Consider the following 18,406-nt stretch of genomic DNA (forward strand, 5'->3'; position numbering starts at 1 on the left):
CACTTAGTCAAAAAAAAAGCATAAACAAGAAAAGAGACGACAAAAGAATTAGTAAAAGAAACCTTTAGTAAAACTGCAAACGTGGAAATGCATTAGCAATGGTCTTCCCCAGATTTCCTGTGTCCCCTGCAACATCCACCGGTAGATGTTGCATGCCTTGGTAGCATTGAGCGTCGGTGATGATCATCGGCTTGCCTTGGTTTCGAATGATATCTGGGATGCCTAAATCAATAGCACACTGTAGAGACATGGAATTTATGAAGCTGAAAATGTGGATCCAAATGTGAGCTTGAGCTTGAAGAAGCTCATTAACAATCTCTCCGGTAACATTGACCTTACCCATCTTTGCTAAGGTATATTTTGTTTTGGAATGAAACAAGTATGGCAATGAATATGTCATTTATAGGCCATAAAATATATACAAGGAGAGGAAAGCCTTAGCCTACCATATATACAGGAATTGGCGTCTTAAAATGACGTCTTTTTCCATGAAACAACGCGCCTACAAAATAATAATTAATTCAGCCACATAAATTACATCAACTTTGTTACAGTATTTAAGATGGAATGACATTTATGGACTGGACTGGGGTCCTTTTTAATTCAGCCACATGTTTCAACTCAAATTAGGTTTTGTTGTTTTTTTAACATGTTTTATTTTGTTGTTGTTGAAAATCCTATATTTATGCGAATTTGGACTATGGTCAAAGATTTAATATTTAAAATTATTATAGAAAAAACTATTTTTTATGTCTATATAAACTTAGTAAAACCTTATAACGTTAGATTTTGTTTGGTCATCTTATGTAACAAACTCTCCCTTAACAGAGTTCACTTCGCATTTATGTTTTTCCTTGAACTCTCCTAATAAAATATAATCAGTTATATATTGTTTTATAAATCATAATAAATTACACAATCAATACTTATTATAAAATATTTGTTCTCAGATAAATATATAAAATGCTACAAAATTATTCACTAAATACAATCTTTGTCACATTTTGAACTAATCTTTAAATATTTAAGCATGTAATATCTTTATTTTTTGAATATTTTTTTAATTTGATGACCGGAAAACATTTTTTTAAAGAATAAAACATTTATTCTAATCATTAAAAATGTGTGTAATTCAATTAAATTCATTGGATTGAATGTTAATTCGATTTAGAATCAAATTGAAAATAAAATAGTGAAATTTGTAGTTCAAGGACCACTTTGTAAATGGAGCAACAGTTGTAAATATGCATGGTTATTTTGAAGTTAGTGGATTTTTTTTATGGACATTTGGTGCCAGAGGTGTTAGTGTGTCATAATTTTTTAAGCCGAATTTTATTACTAATGTTATAATTAGTAAAGAAGGTGTAAAGGAATAAAAGGAATTTTTTAGTCTTATTTTCCCAAAAAAAAAAAAAGAAGAGCCTTCATCTTCCTCAATTTTCCTTTGATAGTCATTGATGAATCCTTTGAGATTATAGAGAGAGAAAATCCAAGCTGAGATTATGTTAACCCAAGGCTTAATATTCTATTCGGAACTATTTATTATTTGAATCAAGGTTGGATAATATTATAATATTGGAACAATTATCGAAAAACTTAAAAGGAAAAAATTACGAGAAGAGGAGAATAATTTTACTAATATTAATGGAAAAAATACAAGATGATTTTGGAGAAAGAAAAATTTGATATTTAACCCTTACTCTTAGGGGGCTTTTGGTTCGCGGAAAAGAATATTATCAAGGGAAATAATTTTTTTCGGAATAGTATCCCTACGTTTGGTTCACGAAACAAATTATTCCCTGGGAATAATCTTTTCCCAATAACAACATTTTTTATTAAAATGAAGGGAATGTCATTACCTTCAAATTCTTAGGTATTAGACAATTCTTATCACTTTGGACAAAAATACCCTAAAATAATGAATTCTTTTTTATAATAATCCTTTTCAATTCTTATTTTTTTACTTTACTAAAAATTATAAATATAATAATAATATATAAATAGTTTAATTTAGTAAAATATTAATAAATTTGAATATTTAAAATTATTTTATATTATTAATATTCAATATATTAATTATTTATAATTTTATGAGGTGAAAAGTAATATGATTGTAAAAATGTAATTATTTAAAATAGTATCTAACTTTAAGTTATTAAAAATAAATCTTATACATTGAAAAATAATATCTTTGAACACTCCAGATCGTAATATTATTTTTTTAATGTGATATTAAATTTTATATAAATAAATATGATACTTATGAAAATTATTTAAAAATAGAAGTTTAATATACTAATTATATATTAAATGTATTTTTTCTCAAAAGTTAGATAATTTAACGATTAAAATATTTCTATGAATTTTCATTCAAATATTTATAATTTAATATTAAAGTTTATATATTTAAAAAATTATATCACAAGGATAATTTGGTAAAATATGTATTCAAATAATCTTATATTCCTCTAACCAAACACAATTTTTTACATTCCTGCTAAACAAAACAAACAAGATAATACAACATTCTCATAGTAAGCTTACATTCTAGTAATGTTATTCCCAAAGGTAATCTTACATTCCGTGAACCAAACGTCTCCTTAATATCTATTTATACAACAACAACAACAACAACAAAACCCAATTCCCATATGCAATGGGGTAAGGGGGAGGTAGGGTAGTAGGCTGCCCCCAACGCCAGGTTGAGAGTAGCTTCCGTGGAAGACCTCCGGCAGTCAAAAATTAAAAATATAGATAAAATGCAAAGCATGTATAAATAAATACATAAATACATAGTTGAACAGTATTTATATGCAGTCATAAATATCATTAATATTATATGCACGTTTGAAATGGGAAGTAATCCCTGCAAATAAATCCTTGCGAAAAAATCTCTGCATATAGACAGAAACGTAAGACCCGACTAAATTTAAAAGTGAAGAGAATATTACAGAGAAGTCCACGATAGCAAGCCCAGTTCTAAGCGTTCATAAATACCAGTACCAGAAATGTATAAAAAGTAGAATTTATGGAAATTACTACAAAGGCATTAAAAGAAGACAGAGATGATACACCCTAGAGATGTGACCCACACTACTCGACTACCCTAGTCTTTAGTCTCCATATTTCCTATCAGAGGTCATGTCCTCGGTAAGGGCTAAATACATCAAATCAGATCTCAAGCAGTCTTCCCACTTCCGCCTTGGTCGTTCTCTCCTTCTGGCACCGTCGACTGTAATCGACTCTACCCTCCTGACCGCATCCGACGGTAGTCGTCTAAGGACATGCCCAAACCACCGTAGTCTTTCCTCCCTCAATTTTTCAGAAATAAGCACCACCCCAAGGACATCCTAATAGTAGAGTTTGTTGTCATATCCCACAGAGTCCTACCGCATGTCAATCGAAGCATTCTCATTTCTGCAGCCTCTATCCTCCTTACATGATCCTTCTTGGTTGCCCAATATTCTGATCCATACAACAACGCTGGTCTTATTGCCATTCTATAAAATTTCCCCTTAAGTTTTAGAGGCACCTTCTTGTCACACAAAACTCCAGTAGCAGCCCTCCACTTTAGCCATCCCGCCTTTATACGGTGTGTTACATCATCATCTACACCCCATCTTTATGTATCATAGACCCTAGGGATGAATAATTGATTGCAAAGAAAACTTATAAAGCATAAATCTACTTAAAGTAGATTTTCTATATAAAAGAAAAAAAAATAAAGTTTCCACTTCTACTCAAATTAGGTTTTTTTTTTACTTTCTCCAATTAATTTAATTAATTTGTGTCACTTTAAATTTGAGTTAAACACTAACAAACCTCCACCTTTACTCTTTTTAATGAATGGATCAAATTACGTGACCGAAACGAAATAAAAACTTACGTTTAATGATGATTTTTAAAAAAATAGTTGAGTGACCAAACTAAAATTATTGAGTGGCTAAATATATAATTTGCTCTTTTTTAAATAAAGTTAATAATTTGGAACAAACAAAATAATAACTCAAATTTTAAAGATAAAATGTTTTGAAAAATACTTCGCCACGTAGTACAAACTGCATAGTTTAAAGACAATGATACATTTAAGTTTAAAAATAAATAACAAAATTAAAGAGGTTAAAAAATTAGAAAATAAGTCGAGCAAATGATTCTATCATTGTTTAGACTTAATATAAAAAATGCTTAAATTATATATACTTTTTATTTTTAAAAATTTTCGGTCAATATAGATATGTAAGGTTAGCAACGTTACTATTTAAGGGTATGGTCCGTTATATAAAAGCTAGTCAACTAATTAATGTTTGACACGTGACTTAATTTTAATTTTTTTAAAACTTTAAAAAATAAATTTCATAAATTAAAATAAAAAACTATTTTTTTGTTATAAAAAACCCTAAAAATCTGTAATTCCTTACCCATCGTGGGCAACCACCACCATCACCACCTAACGTCTACCCACTCATCATCAGAGACTATTCCTAAAGAGAGGCCGTAATACCACCAATGCTAAATAAGAGTTCTACTGAGCTTGCTGTCCCCGGTTAGTGTTGCTTTTAATTGATGGATGTTCATGGAGAGGCTATCGGCTATGCATGCTATGTGATCTGGGTTTTATCATTTTCAAAGAAAAGGATACGGTTTTGTGAGATTTTTTTTTAATTCCTTTAAACAAGCTCATATTTAGACATGGTGGTATTACAGCCACGACAAAGAATGACCCACAGTGATGGTCCGGTTGGTGAAGGGACTCAGACTGGTTTTACATACATGATACTAAATGCAAAAAAGGATGATTTGCAGTGGAGGTATACAATGGTTGAAAATAAATTGTAGTGTCGTTGAAATCAATTATTTATCCATCCTGAATCTGTATATAATATACATCAGAAAGATCATATCGTTAACAATAATACGAACAAAAAGGAGCAAACTTAATCCGTTATTAAAGTCCCCCCAGCGCTGCTGATGAAGGAACAGTGGCTCCAATTGCTGAACAAAATTAGTCCATCTTCCCAGATTTCGCTACACCAAAACAATCAAAATTTCGCATGAACACCTTTGCATTTCATGCACCCAGTATTTTTACCCACTTCACCAATCATCCGATTCTGGTAGGTTCAAAACAAACCCGACAGAAACTGAGCAAACCTTGATTTCTTCGAAAGAAACAACTAACTCGAGTTCCTGCTGAAGGGGTCTTTCACCTGCAACGAATATGTACATTGGAAACTGCAATCACTAGGAGAAATGTAGTACGGAAGAACCCCTACACCGGAATATTATCAATGGAATACCCGTCGAAATCAAATTCGTTTTCAGTCGGTCCAATGCCGTCTTGCTGCCAAAGAATAAGTGAAACATATATATACTCATTGATTCATGGAAGTGAGTACCATCTTAAACAGATATTATGAAGATAAAGTGATAAACCAAACCTGTTTGAGAAGAGCACTCATGAGATCTTCCTGTCCGAAATGATCAGGGAATAGATTGGCGGGACTGGTATCGTAAATTCTCTCGGATTTGACCCTTCTTGCATTGTCAACAAGGTTGTTGAGATGTTGGTTAACGTTTTGTGCATTCCCATGCTCCTTAATATCTCCGGCAGAGAACATTGCCTTGCTTGCAATGGCTGCACTCCTGTTATGTCCGTTCATTTGGACGGTAGATCCTTGTTGAACTGAAACAGATTGCATAATGTGAAGGTCGTCTTGAAGAGAGCTTGAATGTTGAGGGGCATCGAATGTCATGCCAACATTCTGTAGCTCCCAACTTTGGGTTTTATGTTGATTCAAATCATTAAATATATCGTAACCGAGCATGAATCCGACGGATCCTTTAATTTCCGAGCTAACATCTTGAAAAACCCCTTTTGATGAAAAACTAGAAATCCCAGGGGTGCTTTCGAGCGGGAAACTATTACCAGGTAGTTCTGAAGCGTGATTCATTGGGAAATTCAATGGTAAATTCAACGTCGAAGAGGCCTGTGAAACCGTATTGTAACTAGGGCCCCCAATATTTTCAGGAATTCCATTTCTTGAAGCAAAATTAGCAGCCATTCCATTAGACAATATAGGCTGTCCCATGGATGACGGATGCCCGGGAGACTGACTAACGGTCGTATCACCGAGTACCTGCCCTCTTGACTGCGGCTGCCCCATCTGCATCAATAAAGAATTATTTTGGTTATTTTGCGCCCCATGGGAAGCAACTTGCATATTCATGTTTCCGATTGATTGTCCACTGTGCTGCAAGTTGTCAAGCTGCTTCGGCTCCATATTTGTAGGAATTCCATGAAGTAAATTTATTTGCTGCTTATTATTCATATGTTGTTGTTGTTGTCCTCCGAATCTTAACTTTGGGTTTTCAAAGCTAAAGGTGTTTCTTTGATCAACAAGGGTCATAGGTATGCTGGATTTAGCAGTCGGACGACCAAGCCCCGCTGCTTGGAGTCTGGCAAGACTTTGCGTAGGAAGTTGACCGGTGGCAGCAAGAGCTTGAAGGTCAAGTCCATTGAGTGAAGAGAGCGGCCCAAATGTTGCACCTTGGGGGCTGATAAAAGGAGGATTCAAATTACTCTGGTGCTGCGATACTCCACTCAGTCGTCTTAGATACAAGCGATATTTCTGATCATGCATGATAACATGGATATTATTCATCCAAGGATCAAAGATATTCAGAGAACAATTTATTAGAAGCAAATGCAGGATAGTGAAAAGATTGTGTATTTAGAGACCGCATACAAACCTGAAGGTGACTGGCGACATTTTCTCTGGTAAGGCCTGGAACATTCATCATCTCCAAAATTTTCTTTGGGACAGCCTCTGTATAAGAAATTCAAACAAGCACTTTAATATGAGAGAAACAGTACAAGAAGATGAACACCTTTCAATGGTAAATGAAATGATTATGAAAGGAAGAATATCTAAATGATAAATATTTAATTCATTTGGCGATAGTAAGTGTGTGATAAAATTCGATCCAAAAGCATGAACTTATACGAACAACGAAACAGATAACAACAAAAAGGAACAAATAATTGCTGAATACAACTAACGGACTATTTGCTAGCAAGTGTGTGATACAATTCATTTGCTAGAAACGTCAAAGAAGGAAAGTAAAGTAACAACCAACAGCTAACAACACTTTGCCCGTGGTTTCAGAAAAAAACGGACTATTTCTAAAATTCATACGCTATTATGATTAAATATATTTTTAAGCGAGAGAACATCAGCAAATCGGAAGAAATGAGCAAAAGACTCATACTGTCAATGCCTAGTTGATTAACTGCTGCTACAAATTGCTGATGGAGCTCAACAGACCACACAACCCTTGGTTTTTTCAGGGTGGAAGTATCATCCCTCTCGTCGGTTTCCTCTTCATCATCTTTTCTCTTTTTCGAGCCTCTCCAGTTCCCTTCATTAGCCGAAGATGAGTAATCTGCATCTTCAGATTGTTTCAGCTGCCTATCCCCTTCTTCTACACTTCCTGATTGCTCAAACTCCTTCCATTCATTCTTCCTCTTCCTAACGACGTGCTGCCATATGTTCTTCAGAGCCTCGATACGAACCGGCTTGATTAGGTAATCACAAGCACCATGCGTAACACCCTTCATAACAACATGTTTCCCGTCGTCTGCCGACATCACTGCAGAAGTAAAAGTCAAATTAGGCCATAAAAGTACCCACAGAACCACATAAATTGTCAAACTCATGGTAATTAAGCATTTATGAAAATATAATGCTTACTGATTACAGGGAGGTCCATCTCCAAACCAATATGCTCAAGAAGCTTGAATCCATCCATGTCCGGCATGTGAACATCACTGATGACGACATCAAACCCATTTTTGTTCTCTCGGAGTATCGACAACGCAGTCTCCGCTCGATTGCATTTGGTAACTGAGAAAACAAATCACAAATCAACCAATCATCCATCAAAATAACAATGAACATCAACCTCTGAAGTATCCACAAGGAAGGGGGAAAACAAATCCCCAAACTACATATGCACAAACACAAAACAAATCAGGCCTTCAAAGTTAAATCTAAGATCAAAGTTATAAACCCTAACTGCTCCCAAATCTAACAAAGGAAAGATCATTGTTTTCCCATTTTTTCCACTATGACCCACAAACAAAATCAACATAAACAAGAAAAAGAAAACCCTATAAAAAACTAAAACTAAAACTAAGAAAACCCAAGAAAGAAATATAAAAATTTCGTGTAAAAGTACCTTCATAAAGGCATGTTCTTAGCATCTTTTCCAGTATCATTAGACAAGTTGGATCATCATCAACCACAAGAACACGCAAACCAGCAGGGAACTGATCAGCAACAGCATCTGCTGGTTTCCAAGCAGCACTTGAGCTAGTAATTGACATGGCTCCTCTCCCACAACTGAAATTCATCTATTAAAAAAATTGACCCAAAACCAAGAAAACAAAGATAAAACAGACAACCTTTTTTTGGCATAAAGATGCTGCCTTTCACATCCTTAGACTTGAACTAAGCAATAAAAGGGAATATAGATTGATACTTTGATTGATACCCAGATGGAATCTGAAAGAACCCAAAGTTTAAAGCTAAAGAATTTGAGGAGAGGAGGGTGATTTTGGCTTTATTAGAAGAGAATTTATATAAAGTTTTTGTAAGATTGAAGTTGTCTTGCCTTGAAGCTCAATTTCTGTGTTTTATGAATTATTTTTTTATTATCTGTTTTAAAGTGGGTTAGTGATATATTCATGGATCCAGCTCACACATGAAATTAACTAATTCCACACATCCAAATCTACTTCCACACGAAGTAGAATACATATGTAGCTTTTTCACACTTCACACCTCTTCTTTTAGCTATTTTCTTACAAATGTTATATTTTCCTTTTTTTTATTGGTACCTATATTTGTTGATCTTGCACATCCAATACCTTAATTTATCATTTCTACAAGCATGATATATATATATATATAATCAATTTGATATTATTATATTTCTACCGCAAATTGTATTTTCGTTGTTACTTCTATATCTATTAAACTTTTTGAAGTTTTATATATTTTGAACCATTATATTTTCTTGATCTAATTGTTGCCAATCTCATCACATGTTAAATATATTATATATCAATTAGGTCTACACACCCTACCAATCTACAAATAATTATCATCACTCTAAGTCTGACACTAATACTAAAGACATGTGTACAAATCACCATGTAAAATGACAGTCAGTCTACTCAATCTATTAATTTATAAATAACCACCATTACCTTACGTATGAAATTAACACCAAATGTTCGTGTATAAATCACTATGCAAAATTGATCAAGAGAACTCTATCTCACTATTTATCATATTTTTTAGATCATCTATTCTTTACATCTTTCATAAAATTATTATCTACAATTTTTTGCTTAAATAAAAAAATAGACAAATGGTCAAATACCATAACTATCCTATTTCTCACACCGACAAATACTGAATATATAATGATCCACATTAAAATCAAAATTAATCAACAAATTAATTATTAAATATAATGCATAATATAGTCATGCATGAGAGGTAGTTTGCTTTATTGCTTTATAGTGCAAGAAAAGCTGTGAAACAAAATATGGTAAAGTAGCGTAGGCATAGCATGCTGCTGCTACTGCAAAGCGTACATTCCCTGTTTTCAACCTTTATTTTAATGAATTTGTTATCATTATTTTTTACTTTTTTTTACTCTGAATGTTTTCAAGTCTTTCACAGTCAAAAAGTAACTTTGGTTTCATCCCCCATTTGGTTTGGTTTTCTTACCCCAAGAAAATAACCTCGGCTAAACTCCAAACTCTCCACTTTACTTTTTTTACCTTTTCATCTTTCCAACAACAAATGGGGTTTAAGATATCTTCTCTCCTTTCATGTTATGATTCAATGATTTTAATAATAATTTTGTTCATTGCTTTTTAGGACTTTTTATGGGGAAGAGATTCTTTTAAGAAAGAGATACTGAAAATACTATGGAATATTTTTCTTGTAAGTTGTATAACTTCACTTGATTCCATGCCCCCAAACCCTTCTCAATTTGGGTAGAGTATACAAATAACCCCTAAATTATGAATATTTGTCATTTTAACAAGTGAACTTTCAAATATTATAAAACGATCATAAACCTTTTATTATCTACCATTAAGGTGATGACATAACATATTAATTAAATAGATAATATCTTATTTGATCATTTAATTAGTACCAAAGTTTATTATGATATTTTTTTAATATTTTTAAACAATAAAGTCAAATTGATCTAAAACTATATTAATTTTTAGAAGGCAAAAGTAACAAATGTCAAGGTTAACTTTTTTTTTGGGTGGGGTGGGAATGGGGATGTTGGCTTAGGGCAACTCCAATGTTGCACTACAGTGGATATATTTCCACTGTAGCGCGCTCCAGCCCTGCACCACATCCATCTCTAGTGTAGAGTATTGCTACAGTGTCGCGCCACATCTAGCGTGGTACTGTAGCTCGCGCTAGATTTAGGTTTTTTTTAATTAGATTATATTAAATTACAAGATAGATAAAAATATATTGAAATTAGATAAATAATCATACTAATTTTTTTTGTATTTTTTTTGTATTTTCTGATTTTTTTATATTTGTAAAATTAATATTATAATAGTTAAATATTGTGAATAAAGTAAAATTAGTGGTAATGTAGAGATAACGCTAGAGATGAATTACTGTTTCATCTCTAGAGTAGAGATAGAGATGCGCTAGAGTAGAGATGAGGGCTGGAGATGGCCTTATATTATTTAGGGAATTAACGTTGTTTCTACAACGCATGATGCAGTTATTAGCTAATGTTGTCGAATTAGTGAAAGTCGTCAATTAATGCATGCGTCTTTGAGAAAGTTGTCCTCTAATGTAGGCGACCTCCTTCGCTATACTTTTTTAAAAGCAAAGTCGATTTGTAGGCGTGACAGATCTAAAAATTTAAAAATTTTAATACTCTTTTTTCCAACAAAATGGATATGCAAAATTTCTTATTTTCTTCTCCTTCCCTTAATATATTGAACTATATTTAATAACTTATCCAAAATAAGTGAATGAAAGTCATACACATTTAGCAACAACTTCTCCCTTTATGCAGTCTGGACGACCTGTAGATAATGTCAATATCGAGTATTAATGTAGGTTAGGACCAAAATAATACATTAAAGTCTGTATATGATTAATTAATGATAAAGTATTATCATGGGTTTAAGATATTGATTTTATTTTGGATAAGTTTCAATTATATTCATCTAAGAAGCAGAAAACTTACTACAAGTATAAAAAGTAAAATGGGGTCACTAATAAAAAAATCAGGAGATACCTCAAGTTGTACAAAGTCGAACATTAATGCTATCCAAACTATTATATTGTCTACCCCCAATATTCACACTACAATCTGTTTAAAATCATCCACAACCTCACTCTCAGCCTGAGTTTTACCCCCATTAACGAAAATTTCTTTCTTCCCAAAAACAGTAAATATGAGCACACCAATCTAGCTTCAAAATAAAATCCAACAAAGATTTCCCCTCCAACCGAGAGACAGCCCAAGAAATCTCCTGATCCTAGTCCAGTACATCCCTCCTTGATAAGTGATCAAATTTGTATTTATTTTGTTAACAATTAGTCCTCTCTGTTTATTTGATGTTACTAATTTGGTTCTATTTTGCTTATTTTCGTGCAGTAACTTATTTTCCAGAATCAGTAGTAAAGATGGTGAATTCTGTATTTTTTTATTTCTGGAATCGTGGCTGGAGATATGGGCACGACATGGACGCGATGCAATCCAACATGGCAGAATCTGATGATCGAATCAGTAGCAACAGTTTCTAAAAGGTCCAATCAGCGTTTTTTTGGAAAGAGGATGGGCGAAATTACTTTTGGATTTTAAGATTGAATTTTCAAGATAAATACTTTGGAAAAATATTTTAATTTGTTATTAGGATATTCTATTTTATTTTAAATATTTTATTTTATTTTTAGGGAGTTTATCTCTTGTATTCTTTAGTTTGTAAATACCCCTTTGGGGTGAAGCTTGAAGATGTACTGAATTTGATTTTGTTCTTTGAGGTTGTTTTTATAAAAGTTTTCTTTTCTTACATCTTTGTTTTTACTTTAGTTTTTCTTTTATTTACTTTTAAAAAATGCTAAGTATGATTTCTATCATGCTTAACTAAATTTCCATTTACCCAAAAGGCTTAGTGATAACTCAATTTCGTTTGTGAGAATTGAAAAGTACTTAACATCTTCGGATGACATTCTTAATTTTCTGAAAACTTGATTTGGAAAACGACCATCTCTTTAATAATCTTAACACTCTCACTTCAAAAAGACGTTTTGATATGAAGGGTATTCTGATTTACCATTGGGAGGAAGAATCAGTTGGTTGTAATTCGATTTCCTATGAACAAACTTAGCAGCGATCCACTAAGGTGAATCGAGATTAGGTTTGATTCTCATTGAGACACCATAACCCTAATCAGATTTTTCAGCGCTTAAAGTTGTATTAGTGCTAACGACGATAGTAATGGTTACTCCAAACAAGGATTGAATTCCAAAGATATACTTGGGGATATCAACTTACCGGAGAGAAATGTAAGTTAAAAGGGTTGGGCCTTGTAGACTGTAACCGACATGTTTCTCGAAGTAAAATATATATCGATGATCAATTGAAATTGAGGCAAAGTGAAGCTTGAGGCTATTTTTATTTATCCGATTTCTTTTCAAAATTTTACCTTGTTTTATTTTTCTTTCAAATATTTGTTTCTTTTCTTTTAATTTGATAAACCTTTTTTCTTTATTTTTTTGTTTTAAACAATATCAAAACAATTCAACATTGGAAGCTGCTTCATACATATCACCTCGATTCTCTAGTATCCACATAACCATAAAACCTCCCTCCAAACACCCTAAGAAAAAGAACAAGAACAAGGACAAAAAAAAAATGATCTATAGTTTTCAAAACTACATTACAGTTCATAAATATAGGAATAACAACAATATTCATTTTCAAAAGCCTATCCCTTGTGCTAAGCCTATCCAGAATGGCTAACCATGCAATGATCGAGTGCTTAGGAACATGTAAAGGAAATCAAATTACTTTCTCTCAGAGCATATAAGGAAGATTCATCATGGTCCCCCCACAACCAAGTAGTTGCCACCTGTTGGATATTAGAAGCAGAAGTAAAAATAGGAGCATCCTCCTCCCTCATCTTGAAGAGCTTTATAAGACTCTAGCTAGCATTACTGTTACATGAAGCCTGCCAGAAACCAATCCCCTTTAGCACATTAGAGCTCACTCAGGCTACCCAAAGGGAACCATCTTGAGCAAGCAAAGCCTTTATAAGCTGCATCACACAACTTTATTCCAACAATGCAGATCCTTTAAACCTAAACCACCTCAACCTTTAACAAGCAAATTGTTTGCCAACCCACCATATCCCTCACAACACTAGTATCCCAGCCCTTCCAAAAATATGTCATACACATCGATTTATCCTCTTAATCGCAATTATGAGAATAAGAGGCTGGTAGCACCAGAAGCTTGTTATGCTGAACAACACAGACCTTATGAGCTGAAGACTCCCTGCATAGGTCAATAATCTGCCAAACCCATTTATAACACACATATCTTGTATACGTCCCCGTATATAAGGTAAAGATGTCATATCAATCGTATAAAACATATATTGTTCGAGAATCGACAAAATTTTGTTTCATTTAAAATCGACATTAAAATAAGTAATAATCTTTCACTTTTTATAATAGATAATATGAGGAAGACTTGCGATAAGTCAACCTCGACCATTTTTATAGAAAAACGATTTTAAAATAGTATTTTGAACATATATTTTATTAATTTATTTTATTTCATAGTATATGTTTATTTTGGGTATGAACTACCTAATATCGTATTTATGAAATTTATTTTATTTAAATATATGAATGCTTTTATATATGAAATAGTACATGATTTTGAATAAGCCTATTGTATGATAGTGAGAGTTAATGGTACAATTGGCATGCAATGAGGTGGGATCACACATAGATACATTTATGTACAACATATGTAACACCCCCAACCTGTACCCGACCTGGATACGAGTATGAGGTGTCACATTGAATTTTTAAACTTTGACTCTTAAAGAAAATCAAAGAAATTTTAAACTTTCATTAAAATAAAATTGTTACTTTACATAGGTTGACTAAAACAATACAAAATCAATCAGAGCATTCGTAACTAACACATTTCTTACAGGCCAACACACTATACACAGCAAAATACATACTTTATCAGTTACTTCTAATCTGATCTTCTAGTAATGATATTGTCCATGCTACTCCAATTTCTGCTATTCTTGATTCTTGGTACCTACGTGTAAATCACTTACACGCTAAGTCATAGACTTAGTGAGACATAATAATAAACACATAACAATGAAATCATGAACATGCACTACCATCTATCTATTCTGACATTGCAATGTACAGGTATACTACACTATAACATATAATTATGATATGCACAAATGAACTTTCACTTATAATAATTTTCTTTTAATTTATCTTTAGATGCCCATGTACATTATTGAGAACATGAGGTACGTGAGTACACTGAGGTCGTGCACGAATGCTGTCACCATAGCTTGAATAAATTCCCACTAGGGGCACTGAATATTTGTCCAGAATGACCACTATGTCCGAAGAACCACTATGTCCCGAAGGACCACTGATAATCCCTCGACTTTTAGCATGCCAATTATACCTACACTCTCATATTAAATAACATGGGCTTAATTATAAATACATTTCTCATTTTCATATCTCTTTTATCATTGTCCATGTAAACACATAAGTCACTTCATATGCACACATATGATCACTTCCATTATTTCACATATCTGGATTGATTCTCTTATAATGGCATTTATTCATATACTATCATGTTAAAGCATGAATGAATTATGCATGAAATCATTATAACATTAATACATATATATGTATGTATGTGCATGAATATGAAACCATAAATTTAACTATGAGAGATAGACTCATCGCAAGTCTTATCTCGATACAATTCTATCTAGGATATTCACTCACCTTAGCCTTGATTGCTTTGGCTTGATCTTAATTCTTTGTTTGTTCCGGAATGGGATTACGCTCTAAATCTACATAATAATACATTGATACATATCAGTATACTAATTGGTATATTCTAATCTATCACTTCTTAGACTAAAAGAAATGCTACTTTCATCTCTTAATTAAGGTAGGTATCGGTACACTCTACAATGTATCAATACATCCCTTAACATGTGTATCGATACACTAACTATGTATCGATACATAAATTAAATTCGATGTTTTCATCTTAAGGGGGTGTATCGATACACTTATTGCATTCGATGTTTTCTTTATTCAAGAGTGTATCGATACCTGAAGAATGTGTACCTATACACTCTGCCCAGAAATCATATTTTAAGCACGAAAATAACTTCATTTTCAGCTCAATACTTCATATTTCATCCCCTTTTAAAAACTAATTAAGCTTTCCTTAAGCTTAATTTTCATCTAATGATCATAAACCAACCTTAATTTTAGCTAAAAACCAACTAATAAGAATTCTTACCTTTGGCTTGGTTATCACGTAGAAAGGAAGATAAAGAAGAAGAGAACTCTAGAAACTTGTGTGTTTCCCTCTTCACTCCACGTGGGTTAATATAATCCATAACCATATTTAAATATTCCTTGCAAATGACCATTTTGTCCTTTAATTCCTCATCCTTTATAATTTGATCATACACCATATTTCCTATATAAGTCCTTGAACCATTCAATTATTCTATTTTAATCACCAAATTCTGAAACTTTACAATTTAATCACTAACCCGATATTGAGGATGTTACAAATCTCCCCCTTAAGAAAATTCGTCCTCGAATTTTCATCGCACAAAGAGATGGGGGTATTGATTCCTCATGTCTTCTTCACGTTCCCACATTGCTTCATCTATCTTGTGATTCCTCCACAAGACTTTTACTAATGGAATAGTCTTATTTCTTAGTTGTTTAACCTCATGAGCTAAGATTTGAACCGGTTCTTTCTCATAAGTTAAATTCGGTTGAACCTCAATCTCTTCTGATGATACGATATGGGAGGGATCAGATCGATACTTCTGAAGCATTGAAACATGAAAGACATCATGAATCTTCTCCATTTCAGGTGGCAAAGCCAGTTGTTTTGGCACTGGTCCAACTCTCTTAACGATCTCATAAGGTCGATGAACCTGGGACTAAGTTTTCCCTTACGCCCAAACTTTAAAACCTTTTTCCAAAGAGATACTTTTAAAAACACTTTATCTCCAACTTGATATTCTATCTCATTCCTCTTTAAATCTGTATATGATATGCGTCTATCAGCTGCTACTTTGAGGTTATTCTGAATTACTTGGACCTTTTCTTCCACTTCCTGAATCAATTCAGGATCGAGAACTTCTCTATCTTTAAGCTCGAACCAATTCAGGGGCGTACAACATCTTCTTCCATAAAGAGCTTCATAGGGCGCCATTTTGATACTTGATTGATAACTATTGTTGTACGTAAACTTGGTAAGTGGCAAATACCTTTCCCAAGATCCCTTGAATTCTATTATACAGGCTCTTAGCATATCCTCCATAATTTGGATAGTTCGCTCAGACTGTCTATTGTCTACGGATGGAACGATGTACTGAAGTTTAGTCGTGTGCCTAATGCTCCATGCAAGGTTTTCCAAAATCTTGAAGTAAAGCGAGGGTCTCGATTAGAAACTATGGAAACAGACACACCATGCAATCGTATAATCTCTCTGATATACAACTCGACATATTTATCCATAGTGAAATCAGCTCGTACTGGAATAAAATGGGTTGACTTAGTCAATCTATCTACAATTACCCAGATTGAATCTCTTTTGTTCAGAATTAAAGGTAACCCTATTACAAAATCCATTATTACGCTCTTCGATTTCCACTAAGGAATCGACATTGGTTGTAGCAGTCTTGACGAAACCTGATGCTTAACTTTGATTTGTTGACAAGTCAAACACTTGGATACAAATTCTGTAATGTTCTGCTTCATTCTAGGCCACCAATATCAACTCTTGAGGTCCATATACATTTTGTTCCCTTCAGGATGCATTGTCAATGGACTATAATGAGTTTTCGATAATAATTCTTCTTTAATTCATCATTATCCGGAATTACCAATCTCCCTCGATAATACAAGTTCCCATCAGACTTGATCACATAATCTTTTATCTCCTCGTTCTTTACTATTGCAACTTCTTTAGACATTTTTCATCTTTACTTTGCAATTCCTTAATTCAATCTAGCCATGATGGCTTGATAATTAACTCCGCACATATTGAACCATCTCTGCTTAACGATTGTCTGGTATCCATAGCTCGTAAGGTTGTAAACGTCTTTCGGCTTAAGGCATCCGCTACCACATTTTCTTTCCCCGGATGGAAATCAATCACAACATCATAATCCTTGAAAAATTTCACCCATCTTCTATGTCTTAAATTCAACTCTTTATGAGTCATCAAGTACTTTAAACTCTTGTGATCTGTATGTAAATAACATCTTTCACCATACAAATAGTGACGCCAGATCTTAAGAGTAAATACTACTGTAGTCATCTCCAAATCATGCGTTGGATAGTTTTTCTTATGCGGTTTTAATTGTCTCGACGCATAAGCTACTACTTTACCCTCTTGCATCAACACGCATCCCAAGCCATTATGGGATGCATCACTATACAATATGAAGTTCTTGCCATAGTCAGGTTGAACTAACACTGGAGCTTCTGTCAAAATCTTCTTTAACTTTTCAAAATTTTCCTGGCATTCAAGAGTTCAAGCAAATTTTACTTCTTTCCTCAATAACTTAGTTAGGGGTAATGCTATTATCGAACCTTTAGTAATAACCAGCTAACCCCAGAAAACTCTGAACTTCTGACACATTCTTTGGAACTTCCCACTCTAAAATGGCTTTAATATTTTGAGGATCTACTCGAATTCCTTCTACAGAAATTACATGACCAAGGAACGTCACTTCATTCAACTAGAATTCACATTTAGATAGTTTCGCATAAAGCTTCTTTTCTCGTAAAATCTATAAAACCATCTTCAGGTGCAAACTATGTTCTTCTTTGGACTTCGAATACACTAGAATATCGTCAATGAACACCACTACGAACTGATCCAAATAGGGTTGTAATATTTTGTTCATGAGATCCATGAAAATAACAGTTGCATTGGTTACTCGATGGCATTACAATGAACTCATAATGTCCATATCTCGTTCGAAAAGTTGTCTTCAGAATATATTTCT

The 18,406-nt window shown here is 33.2% G+C and overlaps 1 protein-coding gene across 3 annotated transcripts; it reads right to left on the minus strand.

The window, feature by feature from the left end:
* Positions 1 to 4,819: 4,819 nt before the first annotated feature.
* Positions 4,820 to 8,656, minus strand: LOC120204419 (two-component response regulator ARR2-like). Of its 3 annotated transcripts, XM_039204512.1 has the most exons (7): positions 8,239 to 8,656; positions 7,752 to 7,904; positions 7,270 to 7,650; positions 6,751 to 6,827; positions 5,439 to 6,629; positions 5,298 to 5,341; positions 4,820 to 5,207 (listed from the first exon to the last, which is right to left on the minus strand). In XM_039204512.1, the coding sequence occupies exons 1-7, from the start codon at positions 8,411 to 8,413 to the stop codon at positions 5,204 to 5,206; spliced, it is 2,025 nt and encodes a 674-aa protein (XP_039060443.1). In that variant the 5' UTR covers positions 8,414 to 8,656; the 3' UTR covers positions 4,820 to 5,203. The 3 variants fall into 3 exon arrangements, with proteins under 3 accessions (XP_039060443.1, XP_039060444.1, XP_039060442.1); XM_039204513.1 differs by lacking the exon at positions 5,298 to 5,341 and having other exon boundaries at positions 8,239 to 8,655; XM_039204511.1 differs by lacking the exon at positions 4,820 to 5,207 and having other exon boundaries at positions 5,216 to 5,341.
* Positions 8,657 to 18,406: the final 9,750 nt, after the last annotated feature.

The sequence above is a fragment of the Hibiscus syriacus genome, unplaced genomic scaffold (genome assembly GCF_006381635.1).
Source record: "Hibiscus syriacus cultivar Baekdansim isolate YM2019G1 unplaced genomic scaffold, ASM638163v2 tig00010888_pilon, whole genome shotgun sequence".
NCBI lineage: Eukaryota > Viridiplantae > Streptophyta > Magnoliopsida > Malvales > Malvaceae > Hibiscus > Hibiscus syriacus.